General features: G+C 43.4%; 1 protein-coding gene across 3 annotated transcripts in view; it reads right to left on the reverse strand.

The window, feature by feature from the left end:
* Positions 1–1,105: 1,105 nt before the first annotated feature.
* Positions 1,106–15,520, reverse strand: part of GSK3B (glycogen synthase kinase 3 beta) — a 149,547-nt gene continuing 135,132 nt past the window's right edge. For 2 of the 3 annotated variants that reach the window (XM_050909906.1, XM_050909898.1), the window contains 3 exons: positions 14,180–14,366; positions 8,410–8,508; positions 1,106–1,383 (listed from right to left, as the gene is read on the reverse strand). In XM_050909906.1, the coding sequence (XP_050765863.1) occupies positions 1,316–1,383; positions 8,410–8,508; positions 14,180–14,366 (354 nt within the window). In that variant the 3' untranslated portion in view covers positions 1,106–1,315. The remainder of the gene's footprint in view (positions 1,384–8,409; positions 8,509–14,179; positions 14,367–15,520) is intronic. The other variant, XM_050909914.1, reaches the window with a different exon arrangement.

Below are 15,520 nucleotides of genomic sequence, written 5' to 3' on the forward strand. Positions count from 1 at the left end.
GAGATCAAAAAAGCAAGAGGTTAAAAAAAGATGAAATTAAATACAGATTCTAGCTGTGGATTTAAAATCAGAACTATCGGAGAATGTGGCATCCTGCAAGTTAAAACTGCAGTTAAAAAAAAAATATTACAAAATAAACCAGTAGACTGTTACAGTTCACATTATAAACCCTGGTGTCCTTTTCCTGTACGCACCTTGGGAAAGGGAAGCCTGTCCAAATCGAGAGCCGGGGCGGGGGGGGGGGAGGGAGGAAAAAAAAAACCAAACCCCCAAGCTTTCACAGTGGCCACTTTCCAAAAAGTCCCTTAACATCCCCAGCTGGGCCCCCGCCCCCTCCGAGGATTTTGTTCGTCCGCTCTTCTCTGCTGAAGATGGGAGCTGACACCGGCCACCGCCGCCGGCCGTTTTGCCCTGCACCGGCCCGCGACACAGCGGGCAGGAGCTCCGGCTGGGCAAAGGAGCTGCTTCGGTAAAGCTAACCGCTTGTGTTCGTGCATGTGTGTGTATTATATTATATATAACCCACTCGGGTAAGACTTTCCTCATAATGAAGCTGCAGGTTTCTTCATCGCTAGCACTGATTTTTAAAATGAAAGGCTTCCACTAGCGGTTCAAGCCTTAGACACACGGCAAACCCTCCCCCCCCACCCCACGGCAACCTATTTTCCTACCACATCGCCCGCTCCCCATACCGAGCCGGGGCAGTTCTTCAGACAACCTGGGATATGGATTCGCTGACAAGAAACGCTGAGCTCTGTTGAATGACCCCTGCTAAGCTCCCGACCAAATTCAAGCTGTGCACTACATCAAAGTCCGAAACTTCACTTAAAAAGAAAATAAAAAAAGAGGTTAAAAAAAAAAAAGAACTTCAGCAGAGAATGAGGTTTGGGGTTTTTTTGTTTTGTTTTGTTTTTTCCTTCTTTCTGTTGTGGGAGGGGGCATGAGGCAAGAGTCCTGGTTCTGAAGTACACAACAGCAAACTTCCAACATGAAGAGATTGTCGAGGGGAGAGACATTGGTGTGTTGTATTGCTCCGCTTTCCCTCCTCCCCCCACCTAGTCCCCTGCCCCGGACACCCTGCAGAGTGAGAATACAATGAAACTGGTTTGTATTTATAGATATTTTACAAGGTTAAATAAGAACAACAATAATAATAATAAAAAATTGAACACTAAAATGAACAGGTTGGTTGGTTTGTTGGTTGGTTTTTTTTTTTTTCCTCTTTTTAATTTTCTTTCCAAATGTGACCAGTGTTGCTGAGCAAGACTCAAATTACTGGTGATTTTTCCTGTGCAGCTGGCTGCTTGGTACCGGTTCAGGTGGAGTTGGAGGCTGATGCTGTAGCTACACTATTGGTCTGAACTCGTTCTCCTGCATTAACATCTGCAAACGAGAGGCGAGAGGAAGGGAAGAGAGAAAAAACAACCAGCATTACCTCCAAAATACAGACACATTTGGCACAACAGCTACGACATTCTCCGCACAGGGAAACCCACAACTCCCACCGAGATGCCGTTTGGTTAGGATGCTCTCCTCACTTCAGGGGGTGCCGACGGAACAGTTTGGTCTGGGTAGAGGGTGGGAAAATGGTCTTTAAGCAGGACAAAGGCAACCTCAAGGGCTGAGGGTTGCAGGCTGACATGTGAACGCCCAGCTGGGCTCTAGCAGATTTTGCAGGACCTAACATTGCCCGCATAGCGGTAAGTCACCCACATTACATTCCAGTAACTCTAACTGCAAGGCAAGGCACACCAGTATTGCCAAAGCTAACGCATCAAGTATCTGTGGCCGCTACAAGGTTTCATGTTGGTGCTGAAGTTTCATATTGTTAGGCCTTCTCGTGACAAAGCTGCCTGTTAATTGTGTGAATGAGCGCAGACAATGAACACGACAAGCCTGCTTCCCTGGCAGAAACAGCTTGTGTGTTAATGTGTAATTCATGCACTTGTTGCCTCAGAAAACGTCTTTCAAGTCTACTGCTTTATTCTGTGTTGCTCAACCAAAGTTGGATCTGCCACCCTCTGAACGGCTGAAGCAGATTAACATCAAGGCCTGAAGCCAGTAACGAGGTTTACGCAAGCATGAGACATTGTTAGAGGTTCGGGTCTCTGCAGTAAATGGTCTCCAACACCACCTCCTTTCTGGGAGGGACAGTGCTCCACAGAGAGACAAGTCACAGGATCATGGGCACGTGTCAAAGTGCATTCCAAGAAAACACAGGGTTTGCAAAGAAATACCAAAAGGAAATTCACTGTAACTGTGTTTTCATAGGCCGCATGCATCAGGTATTTTCTCAAAAAAAAAAAAAAAAAAAAAAAAAAAAAAAATTGTTCTTAGTATTAGAAGAGTTGGTAGGGAAAAAAAATGCACCGACTTCACCTGGAACCATCCTACATAGTATCTAATTAGCACGGTCACAAAAAGATAAGTGGATGAATGGTTAAGCACATAAAATACTCAATACAATAAATACAGGATGGGAAAAAGATATTAAGTGAGGTTTTCTACAAGAAACTGTCATGCATTTCTCCCACTTAAATTAAGTAAGGTTAACTGCAAAGCTATCAATACTGCAACAGGAAAAAAAAGACAGACAGACTTATTATCTCAGTACAGAAGAGGGCAGACTGGGCAAACAGTGCATTCGAAAAGACACAGGGAAAAGGGCTCATAAAAAGAAAGAATAGATTTACTGACCTCAGACTGAAGGACAGTATGACTAGCATAAATAATAGACACAACAAAATACAACTGGTGGGCGGTGGGGGTGCAGTAATACTTCTCCAGCACAGAAGAGCTCGCGAGGCAATGCAGCTGGGCAATGCTCTACAGTCACCTGTTAACAAAACCCCTCTCCTCTCCTGCCACGTTGACCTGACCACAGTTGGAAGTGCAGCCATGAACAAAGGCAATGAAATGAATGAGAGTCTAGAGATGGGCAGCACTTGCTGAGTGACAAATTAAGTAACATACACAGACAACGGCAACAAAAATAGGAAATCAAACAAACAGCAGCATCCAGGAATACAAGCAACAAGTGGGAAGAGAGGACGATGCCTATTTGAAAAGGAAATGCTGCGAGGAGCATGTGGGAAGAAAGGGAAATCCTCCTGTGGGCAGAGGATGCAAGATGACTGCTCTAGGAGTTTCCTCTCACCCCAAATTAATTGCAACCCCTCCCTCATGAAGGAACGACCACCATGATAAAAAAAATCTCATGCAGTTAAAGCACCAAGGCAGCATGACAACAGTACCAATTAACGTTTCGAAAGCTAGCCCTGCACACGGGAGATGCCCTCCTACGTGGAGAATTTCCCTGAAGGAGAAATTCCCAAATCCCACATGCATGCAGACCAACGATGACCATGGAAATCAAAAGTGACCCAGCCAAACAGCTAATAGTTTCCACACTTTAAACTCTCACTGTGCCTGTTCTAGATTAATTTTCAGGTATGGATAAACTCCAGTTAATGCAACATCTGCTGTGCCTAATGTGAGCAGTCCAGCTGGAGTCTGTACTGTTGGCAGAGGATTTCTCTGTATATGTACAAAAAGTCCTTGTATTTCATTTGCTGAAATGAAATGTGCCTTTTGATCTCCTATTCCTGAAGACAGCAGAGACTGAGATCTTTATCATTACATTGCTACTGAGCAGAGATAAAGAAAAAAGAGGAGGGGATGGAGCTACTTGATGTAACATATGCTCCTTTTCTATCATCACTCTAATGGGGGAGTTCCTGAGAAATATATATGCCACATGTTAAAAAGGAAACAGGTGACGCAGCCCAAGACCATTTACGTGAGGCTTTTCACAACAACATATAGAAGTCTACCCAGGCTGGGACAGAGTGCAGAGCCTGCTCAAGGCTGTACTGGCTCCAAACCTGCAAGAAAATGCAGTATTTTGACATTCCAGCTTGTTCTTTGACTCTGCATTGACAAGACATTTGGGGAACAAAGAGGAGCTTGTTCCAGCATCTCTTTGCTGAAGCACCAGAAAAAGAGCACAACTGGAGTATGAGGGTCTCTGGACATTCACTTACTCCTCCTCACCATGAGAAATCAGTACTTGGGCATAAGAGAAGAAAATCTAGGCCTTCAGCAATGCTGCTAAAACATCTGCTTTGCAAAGCAGTGGCCAGCGCTACTGTGGAAGCCCTACTGGGGAGCGAAGCTAGGAGCTGACATGCAGCTTTCTGGTACGGGACAGATGACTACACAGCAGACTGTGGCCTGAGGTCAGGGCAGCCTCTTTGTCCTAAACTGCCCACCTGGCACCTCTGCCTGTGCGGGCAAAGAAACCACATTAAGGCTTAAGTGTCAGCCGCTTCCAAAAGTTCTTCCAAACAGAGGGCAAAAGTATCTCTCATCAATGTAGAGCATCTCCTCCAATTCAGCTTTTCTCTCTGAGGGAATGCCTCAGCTTTCTTGGAGGGTATGTGACACTCCTTAGAAACCTCCCGGAAAGGAAAGATGGGGCTACAGTTCAGAGAAAGACAGAGACGCCAACTCAGTCTGAGAAAGCCCATTAGCACTAATGACAGCATTAGTTAGGTTGGATTTGTAATGCTGACAGGATGTGCTGCTCATCTGCAAAGACACAGAAACAAAACTACCACCAGCCTGGGAGTCCTCACAGGACAGCTGAGGAGACAAGTGGAAGGAGGAGAAAAGCCTGGTTTTCCTATTGTGCCTGCCTATGGATGTAGAAATCCAGGGCTCAGAGCAAAACTGGCGAGCCTGAAACGTGCAAGTTTTACTCCTCTAACTGTCATGGACTCATCCCTGTGCTGAGCTTGCAGAAGCCTGAGCAAACTGCTTGCCCCTCTCCTCCTTGTTAAGGAATTAACCTTTCCCAAAATTCCTTCAATGGGAATACCATAAATGCACTAAATCTTATTTTATGGAGCACTGTGGTCTTTTTCAACTGCCACACACTGGCAGGTAACACCAGCTCTAATCTGTTTTGTCGCTGAAAGTTCAGGCACACCATCGCATTTGGGATTACACGGGATCAACGCGGTGGGATGCCTAAGACGATGACCCCAGCATCCCTGCTGGCACAACTCCTCTGCAGATGGCAATTATGCTCTTCCCATCTTAACGCTGACAGAGACGTAACTACTGCTGCTGGCTGATCCAGGAAATAAAACATGTAGTCACACAAGCAGATACACATTTGGCTTGGTGTGCATGCTCCCCTCTCAGATGCCGTGGCTGCACAGCTATGAAACCATCCTCCTCCAGCTAAAGTCAGCATCCACACGAATAAAGCTGCACTGGCATTTTTAATCAATGGCCAGTATAATTCACAGAAAGCTAGCACACCATTTCAAACAGGGGCCAATAACTACCATCTTCCTTTTGCTCCACTTTGCTTTAAACATGCCACTAATGTCAGAGAATTTCTCATGAACATTTAAGTGAATTTACTAACGCTGGTGCAGCAAGGCTTCATACTCCCACTGCAAAGCGAGGTTCCATTAGTACAGTGAGTCCAGCTTTGCGCCTCAAGAGAAGTGGAAATTTACAACTAATACATTTTTTTTAACAGTCAAAAATTACCTACAATAATTCCCCTGCATTTAAGGTCATGATTGCAGGATTACTGTTGCATTGGGCTGTTGAAATCACCAGTGTGAATCCATCAGTTAACAAAAATTACTCCTTTTAGGTAACTTTTAAAAATGTAGATGTGTGTCATATTGGTTAGCACAAGGGCTAGTATTGCTGGCTCGATGAAACCTGCACTGTTAACGTGGTACGTTGAAAAGCCGATCTTTCCATCTCTTAACACCACACCACTGCTAAGTCTCCTGGCAAACACTACTTTGCTAGACTTTGGACAAATAGATCTCATTTTTCTAGTTATTCTCCAACTATGACCCTGCCTTGATCATGATAAAAAGCAGTGCTTTACACCTTATCAAAAAGCTGAGATTCTGACATGGCTGCATACCAACATGACAGCTATGAAAAAGGAGTAACTGTCTGCAAGCGGGTAACAACCACCCACCTGGATTAACTACAGTGATGAACTGGTACACTGCATTTCAATGTACATGCACTTATGCCTCAGGCTTACAGACTAGGCAACTACACTGGACATAACAGCGGACACTTGAACCTCAGTATCAGTTCTGCTTGCTAGAGGGAGACACAAGTTACACACTAATAATGTAAATTACAGTTACATATAACTTGCTTTGCCCTTTGAATTGCCTTGAGAGCTATATTTTGTTGCATCAGGACCACTCAAAAAATTAGTTTCTGAACTTGTACTGCTTAGTCACACAAGCAAACATTTTGCAGAAAAGTCTCCTGCCTATCGGGATGCCCTGGGTTAGGTGGGAGAGTTGCTCCCATGCTGCTTTAGCAGTTATTGAAGAACTAGAAATTTACTGCTCTGGGATGTGCAGGGGGTATAAGGAAAGCATGGACCCCTTCTACGAAAATCTCTTGGTAAGTGTAGCATCAGCGTGCAAAGCACAACAGATTAACATAACCTCACACAGGAACTAATCCTAAAAAATCACAACTCTGATGAAATTCCCGCTGCCTGCTGTGAGAACCCCATGTGAATAAGAAACTACCAACCAGCTGTGCTGCAGAAACCTGCAAGTTGCCCAATACTGAACTTAATTTCACAATTTCTTTCCAAGCTGCAAAGATTTTTTTGGGGGGGTTTTGAACTATGAATAAGAGGTCCTATCCCAACTCAGTGCAGTGCTTGCAAACAGAAGGTTTAAAAATGTTGACATCAATAAGGTGGGGTTGGGGTTTTTTTGTTTTGTTTTTGGGGTTTTTTTGTGTACTTCACATTTAGGACTCGGTCGAATGCATCTGCCCCCCACACGAACTCTTGGACGTGCTGGGTGAAAACAGATTTCTTAACCCCATTAATTCCTCCAGACTTCTATCTTGGCGAAGAGAACTCCTTAAAAGGCATGAAAGGGACATTAAGTGAAACAGTGCTTTTCAGAAGTGCTTAAAATAATTTTCCATGTTTGTATTTTGTAGTTTTTCAATCACTTTTACTATTTTATCTGCTTTTTTTTCTCACTCGTTGTTGAGCAACAGATGCACATAAAAGGGAAACAGAGAACATGACTATTTGCAAAATACTGCCAAGTGTATGAAACAAACATACTCAATTTGAAAATAGCAATTTTGCTTTCTCCTAAATTCAGAGCACACAAATTGTACAGGTTGTATCTTTTATGTACTGCTACTACATTTTCAGAGAGAAGCCTCACCTTTCAAACCTGGGTGCATCTGTCAGTCCTGGAGTATGAAAATGCTTTCTATACAGCACTGGCTGGACCAAGCGCCTCAGATATCAAGTAACTGTCCGGCACATCAATCTGCAAATGCTTTCCTGCACGTTTCAAGAATACCTTTTTAATTAGGGCTTCTCCTTATCAGCTATCTTACACTGATTAAGCGTCCTGCACCTCAAAAGGGGGTCACAGCCCTTGACAAATGGGACTGACATGCATGCAGGATACGTATGGAAACACACCCATTTTGCAGCCTGCCTTTGGCTGCCCAAGCCTCAAGACAGCCGGCTGGTGTGCTGACTCAGGGCTGACTCAGAGGAAGAGTGCCATATACTGAATCACCTCTGCCACATCCTGCAGCACCTGGGATTTTCTTTGGGAGTCTCCCAACTGATATTACCCAGCTTTTAAGCTTTCACTGGAAACAGAATACAATATGGAGTGGCTACAGGCCAACAGTGAGCTTTTAAAAGGTTTCTGACAGAAACTTGAGAGACAGCGAGAGAGGCAAAGAAGAAATTCACCCAGTGCTGGCCAAAACCCAAAAGCATCTGCCTCATGCCCAAAGATGACACAAGCAAACTCAGTAAGAAGCAACTGCAACTACTTAGATGAGGCAGTGAGCACGCTGACTGAACTCCCTAAGTAGACTTTGAAGTGCTAATGCCTTTGGGGAAAAAATCCTCTCCATCCATGCTCCACGAAGGCCATGTGTACTGAGCTAGCTGTTTCTTCTCTTCCTAGGCATCAAAAACTCATGCTCCAAGTCACTATTAATTTCAGACTGGCTGAGAGCTCAGAAATCAGGTGCAAACCAATCCACAAGGATTGCTAAAAAAACAGGTGAGATAATGTTTTTTTAATAGTGGAAGTCTGAGCAAGAAGGACCAACAAACTAAGCAGTCAAAGAACGCAGAGTTTAAGTGCCCTGGGTTAGGATTTGGGTTGGTGACCACAGCTAGCACCCAAACGACCACGTACCAAGACCGAGTTTCAGGTGATGCTGGAACAAACCCTTCCTCCCCGTTCACCCCGAGGGCCGAGGCAGCTCGCGGGCCTCAGCAGAGGGAAGGTGCCTGGGCAGGGGGAGCGAGGGTGGGGAGGAAGGCAGGCAGTTGCACGTTCTCACCTGAGGCCGCTGTAGCGTTTGTAGGGGTTGAAGCAGCTGCTTGGTTCCGGGCATGAGCAGGGATGAGGATCGAAGCCAGAGATGGGTTACTTGACAGTTCTGGAGGGGAGGTGGAACAAACAGAGTTAGCTCATCGTCCACGAAGAGCCCCGCATGCAGGCTCAGCTCCTTGGGTTTCCCCCTGTAATGGCAACCATGGGTGAAACGCATGCCCTTACAGCCAAAGGTCATGTTACGTTTTCTTCTTTGCCGACCAGTGAGAGGAAACCACTCCAGACTGCAAGGCAGTCTCCAGAGCAAGACTGACAAAACTACAAATAGTGGTGCAAGGGAATTATTTCCTAGAGAAAGACAGCTCCTTGGGAGTTAGCAAAGAACCAGCCAAGCCTGTTCCTTATCAACGGCCTGACAACACTGTTTCCTTCTGACCACTGGAAGGATTCCCTTCACAAACCCACTTGCAATCAGCCTGAAGCAGAAGGCTGATAACAGTGGTGCTGCTTTGGGCACTGGTTCAGCAAGCAAGCAGCTGCAACAGTTGCTCCAAGAGCTTCAGGGATTTAGTTCTTTGGCTCACTCAGGCATCACTTTCTCAAGGACCCAGGAACCCAAGACCAATCTCTCACAGCAGTCTCCTTGAGCAAGGCCAAGAAGAGGTGACATCTCCTTTAAAAGCACAGGGAAAGGCAAAGGGAATTGGTCTGCTGGGCAATTTAAGTGGACAACAAAATGACGCAACCATTCTTTCTGAAGACATTAACCAAGGCAAAAATAGTCATGTCTTAGGCTCCAAATCTAATATAGCTTCAATGTGTACCAGAATGAGAAACAGGCATCTTACAGCCACAACTGCGGGAGGATTAAGGGCAACACATTGCCAACAAATGACAATCTTCTGGCACCCTTTCAAGAGAATCTAGTGCCTCACAGAAGGTGGGACTGAGCCGAGACAAGACAGGTCCTGTTTGTTTCAGAAACAGGAGTGACTGGCTGTCTCTTGAGAAAGCAACATCCGGTGAAAAGGATGTGAACAGTCACCTCATGGAAGGAGACTGATGGCTTTTGGAGCTCCAGAAGGTCATCTGGAGGAGAAATGAGAATAGACAGCTTTTTACATAAGACCTCCAGATAGCAAGGGCTGTACAGAAACCCGTCCAAATCATGCCATGGGTTCAGTAAGGGGGTTTTGTACACAGTCTTAAATTATTTGGGCTCATTTTTAAGAGCCTATTGCTTGTCTTTAATGCAAAACTTTAAACTTAGGGCCTAAAGGGATCGGTAGTCTACTTGGTGATTTTTTTTTTCCTCCATTAAGTTTCTTTACTGCTGGGAGGGCAAGATGCAGAAGACTCTCACCTGCTTACAAGCCTCTTATTATTACACATTTTGAGACCGCATTTCAGCACTTATGAACACAAGCTCCAGTCTAGAACCAAACAGTAGTTGCTACATTACCTGCAACCCATCCAACCTATCCTGTAATACTCTATTCAGGTCTAAGCAGACCTAGCTAGTCCTTCTAGAGAGTCTCAATACTCACAGCATTTGTACAAATACTAATCCTCAAATTCATGTGGGAATAATTCAGAATTCATATATTCATAATATAATTCAGAATTCTTAAGTCTCCATTTTAAACGGAAAAATAAACTGAAGAAACATGAATCCTCAAGTGTCAAAGCTGAACACCAGTGATAAACCTATACTTTAATACTATCTCGAGTATTAGCTGCTCCGTGCTAGAAAATGTTGCTCCTTTGGTATTTTTTCCAAAGCTATTTCTCGAATCTGTTATTACTGGGAATCTGCTATTTACCTCGCTCTTTTGAAAGTTTCTATCATCCTCTGCATTATTTTCTGCTCATCACTGGCAGCAATACAGGGCTGTGACCCAAACAAAAGCAGAGCTAAAACGTCAAGGAAACCAAATGACATTTGCTACCTTCCGGTGCTTAGCGGTGCCTCGAGGATGCAGCTATAGACTGCCTGCATCGCTGTAGCCAAAGAACCAGCTGATCTGACAGAACACCACCCTTGCAACAGCACTTTTACCCCATTCTCATTCCTCCCATACGTTCATCTAATGCCATCAGAACACCTCCTTTCGCAGCACCAATTATGGCAAGTATACTGGTTTTTGTTGTTAAGGCAAGTGCAACCATTTCTCTGAAGCTACCTTAAAGAACTTGCATGGAGACTAGAAGACTGATCTTGTTCCCTTCTTCTCAAACCCCACATTATCCTTCTTGGTATGAAGTTTCTTAAATTCAGCATGCTCTGAATGTCTTGACGCTTCACTTAGAGGAGCAGGTCAATTCAGAAAAGAAATAACCAAAGTAAATTGAACTCTTTTGGCTGAAGCTTAATAGCAGCTTTGCTTGAGAACTTGTTTGAATTTTTGTTCTACCGTATTTTTGCAGCTATCCCGTCTGTAAGGATGAGACGTCAATACCGAGGAAAAAGCTTGACCTGTGGTATCTGCAGTCTACAAAGTATTGAGAACCTCTGTTCTCAGTGATTTCCAACACAGTATTTCAACAAGCTGTTGAACTGTAGCTTGCTTATCTAAATCAAACTTGCAATTCAAGGTTGGGTTAATTAGAAAGTATTGCGATCAAGGCAATCCAGACAAAGTTTTCAATACCATGTTGCAAACAAAGCAGCTATCCCAATTCATTTATGAGACCCAACTTCCATTCACATCAGGTGGGAGAACACCTTTGGCTTTCTCCTGATCAAATCATGCCATCTGCAGCCATTTCCAATAAGGAGCAGGAATGAAAATGTCCAGTTTTCTAGAACACCAGATCATCTTCATTCCCCAAACACAAGAAAATGCTTGGTGTTGGGAAACAGTGCAGTCCTCTTTTTCAGTATCATTACATTTGATATATCAACACTCCTAGAATCCCCTGGAAAAATTAGTCTTGTAACATGTTTGTTTTGTCACAGTAACAAACTTTCCATGTAACTCAAGTTATTCCAGCAGCTTCTCCTCAACCTAGAAAAGTGCTGGAAGCAGCACAAGTTTCACCATTTTCCTTTCTTCCCCCCTCCACACGCCCTCAGCAGAAATACTCTGTCTAAAAAAAACCTACATGGCACTCAAATGGTCACACTAAGGATTTCTGGTCACATTGAACAGTTTGGTTAGAAATGAAGGGGTTTATATATATATATATAAAACAAATCTTTTTTTAAAGGTCACGAGCCAAGCTCATTTAAAAAAAAACCACAACCCCCCCCTCCCCTTACCCCGATTAGCATATAACATTTGTTTAAATACTAAGAGAAACTTACAGGCAAGACATTAAGAATGACCAGATAAAGCTCTCTTCAACAGATCTCATCTCTACAATAAAGTAAGCACCTACATGCCCCACAACTACTGCTGGAAGCCAAAGACCATGATCTTTATCTTCCATAGATGCTCACTGCTTTTTTTCTAGACTATCTGAGCAGCATGCAGTGCCCAGATTGGCAGATTTGGTATGATGCTTAGGTTCTTTCTGAAAACCAATCCAATGCATTAATGGTCAGATCTATGTTATTTCTAACAGTTTTGCCTTCAAACCTTCTGCAGCTACCTCCTACTTTATGCGTTTCAGGCAACTGGATATAGCCAAATAAAACACTTCTTCTAAAACTTAGTATTGTCTGTTGAAAACAAATGCCATTCAAAACAAAAGGATGTATTTCATTGCTTTTTAAATTACCACAGATGACTTAACATGAGTCATCACCTGATTTCCAATGACCTGATCTATTTCCCAGCTGGGATTTCTGCTCTGGACTAGCCAACTTGATGGGACCTCGCTCAGACTGGCTAAAGAGTAAGGACTACACAGTGGTCACAGGAGGAGCAAAAGCTTCTTGTGTATCTTGAGGTCGTAACCGGGATTGCTGCTACACGAGACTCACTGCTGTACATTTATTAATTACAAAGGTCTTAAAATCACTGCGCTAAGCAATGTATTTATTTATTTTAAAAAACTGCTTATTTTTTTTAGTTTGGCTGGTCACCTGCAACAGAGCTTATTTGGGAATGCCTTAATGACTGGCCTCTGTCTTGCCTTCCCTTTTTAGATGGTAAAACTGCCACCTGCCAATGACAGAAACCTGCTTTTTTGAATCTTAAGGAAATTGCTCCACTGGAACTGATTTCTCTTGCCATCCCCATGAGTCACTGTGCAAGGGGAGAGCACATCAGCTCCTTAGGATGGCAAAAGCAGAGTTTTAAATTTGTTTGAGCATTAGGGTAATTTACCCAGCAGTTTCCACATTGCCTGGGGGGAAACCAGGGACACATTCCCAATACATACATTTATTTTTCCCCTAAGGACTTTTAAAAAAGACTCACTATAGAGCTTTCCAACCCTTTTAAAAATCCTTCTTTTCATGTAGTATATAGGCCAAATCTTAACATCATTAAGAAACAATTAATAAGAAATACTTTCAAAAAGAACAGAGCTGAAGCTGTATTAAGATACTGGGATCAAAACTATCTTAGCTACTGAAGATGGCCGTAGAGTGGGAAGAAGAAGCAATTAATGAGTACTGTAACAAGAAAGGACCTGTAACATAACTACTAAATTCATAACAGATGCAGAAATCAGCACAGAGGACAGTGACCTGGAAGCACAAGCTATTTTCTTGAACCATTTAAGGTGTTCATGCTTCAGAAATGTTTTAGTATATTCAATATATTTACCTTCCGCAAGGTAGCCACTCAAAGCAAGTTAAAACTTCATTTCCAGGCAGCTTAAAATACTACTTTGTAGAAACACAAAGCTTTTTGGCCCCTCTCCCTCCCCCCCCCCTTTTTTTTTTTAAATAAAAGGGCTCCACATGTTGAAGGAGAGGACTCTGTTTCACATTTTGGCAGATGGGCACTGCATCAGCTAAAGAGTTTGAAAAATTACATTGATGCTAACTGAGCCAAAAGGTGTTTTAGACTTTCAACAGAAAATGCACACAGATCTATTCTTACTCAAAGGGTGAGAATTGGCAGCTAATCACTTTTTAAAGTGCTCCAAAATTAATTACTAGCATATTTGTACGCCATACTTCTCACATTCTCTGTCTTGGCAGACAAAACTGTTTTAAAGGGGATATCAGTTTTACATTTCTGACTTCTGTGGAAAAAAAAAAATACATGAATGGTTTTAAAATTTGATACCAGTCTGGCTTCAAATAAAAAAGCTAGTTGTCCGTCATTTTTACAGTTTCTAAATGACTGAGTCAATGTAATGCCAGATGAACTGTACAGCACAAAATCTGGACACTAAAGACTCTGTATTTATCTTGCATCCAGAACCAAAATGGGCAGCAACACTACAAACCTCCCTGCCAAACCTAACATGCATTACTCCTTGCTATGGTGTTTCAGGTATGAAGGAGCAGGATCATCTCCAAAACGATAATCTAATCTCCACGGTCCACTGACTCTGATATTTCACACAAACCCATCAGCTAGGTTGCAGACACTGAACTGCAAATGTAAGCCTTCTTGATGCAATCCAATGGTAACAACCCTCGGTACCCTGCACGAAATTTGAATCAAAGGCACCGGGCATCTGAAAATCCCATAACCCATTTCTCCAAGTCCCTTTCCTCTCTTTTTGAAATGGACAGCTGGTTATGCAACCACTTAATAACCTTAGCCCTGCTCAGAGATTTTTGCTTTTGAGGGAGTGACATCTGCATTACAACGAACATTTAGCCTAGTGCTTCTTCCTAAAGAAGGGATCCTTCAATGCTCACAGGCTACCTTGAGTGGTGAAATTGAAGAGTGCAGGTTTCTCTCGCCCATTTGGTAACTTGACATTTGGGTCCCGTAGTTCATCGAAGAAAGAGTGCGCACAGGCCTCCAGGGGAGTCAGGCGGGCAGTGGGGGTGTACTCCAACAGACGGCTACATAGCGCAATTGCTTCTGGTGGAGTGCGGGGCCGGAAGACCTAAATTAAAAAAAAAAAAAAAGGCAAGGAGAAACAGGTTGTCTGGGTACGTTTCTTTTCTTTGCTGACCAGAAGCAAGTCAGAGCAATTAAACCTCTCATTGCCCAACAAGCTGGAACAAACTTGTGGTTTGTGCTAATCAAAGTCCTCCAGTAAGTATGGGAAAATCCAGTTCCTGGGGTTGAGAAAGGGTTAATTGCAACGTCTTGCACTAGAGTGAAGGTGCAATGCCAGCAAGAGACTTCATGAGAGTGCACTCCAAAAAACAACTTTAAGAATGAAGGGGAAACTCATTCAAAAATCATGATAAACACACACAGGTGCTACCAGCCATGCATATGGGGTGGAGTGAAGGTGGGGAGGAGGGTTCAAATGAGCAGGATTCACTGAATGTAAAAATTGAATACGGCCTCACTATGGTTTTGGGTCAGGTTTTTTTGGCTAGTGAATGAAGTGTTACTAACATGGACTTTTGCAGGCAGGCAGGTCAGATTGTTGCTATGGAGGCTGCTGTCCAACTTTGGAGAACAACAAGGAAAGCACGGGTGGGGTACAGGAAACGTCTAGCTCTAATTTGCAAGTTACTCCTTCTGTGACCTTATTCTGGCAAGTCATTCCCATAAGTTTATTGGGATAATTCCTGCACATTTGGTATTTGTAAGGACAGCTGAAAATTGTGTCAAGAGAACCAACTATTTTACTCTAACAGATTTTTACCCTGAGTGATTACAAAAAGGAGTTCTTCACTGCAGCTTTGTTTTAAAGCTCTAAGAATGGTTCTACCCACCGCTAATCACAACCCCATCCTCCTTTCTCATTACGTCAAAAGCAAAATATGGGTTAATCACATACATGACCTGGATGGCCTCCTCAAGCACCTGTCTCTCGCTATGTTGCAGGTGATACGCAGGCTGGGGAAAAGGGAGTGGGGTGGGTGCGAGTGTTAAGTTCTGATGCCAGCATTTTTGGTAAAAATTGAGCTAATCCAAAATGCTTTTGCACCAGTGCAAGTGAACTCAAGCCACACAGCACCAAGGAGGAAAAAAAACAAAACAAAACAAAAAAACAACAAAAAAAATCAGCATGACATGCTAATTGATTGCAGATAAGGAACTTGCACAGGCACTCCTTAAGTAGGTTTTAAACCAAAGACA

This window comes from Gymnogyps californianus, chromosome 1, assembly GCF_018139145.2.
Source record: "Gymnogyps californianus isolate 813 chromosome 1, ASM1813914v2, whole genome shotgun sequence".
Classification (NCBI taxonomy): domain Eukaryota; kingdom Metazoa; phylum Chordata; class Aves; order Accipitriformes; family Cathartidae; genus Gymnogyps; species Gymnogyps californianus.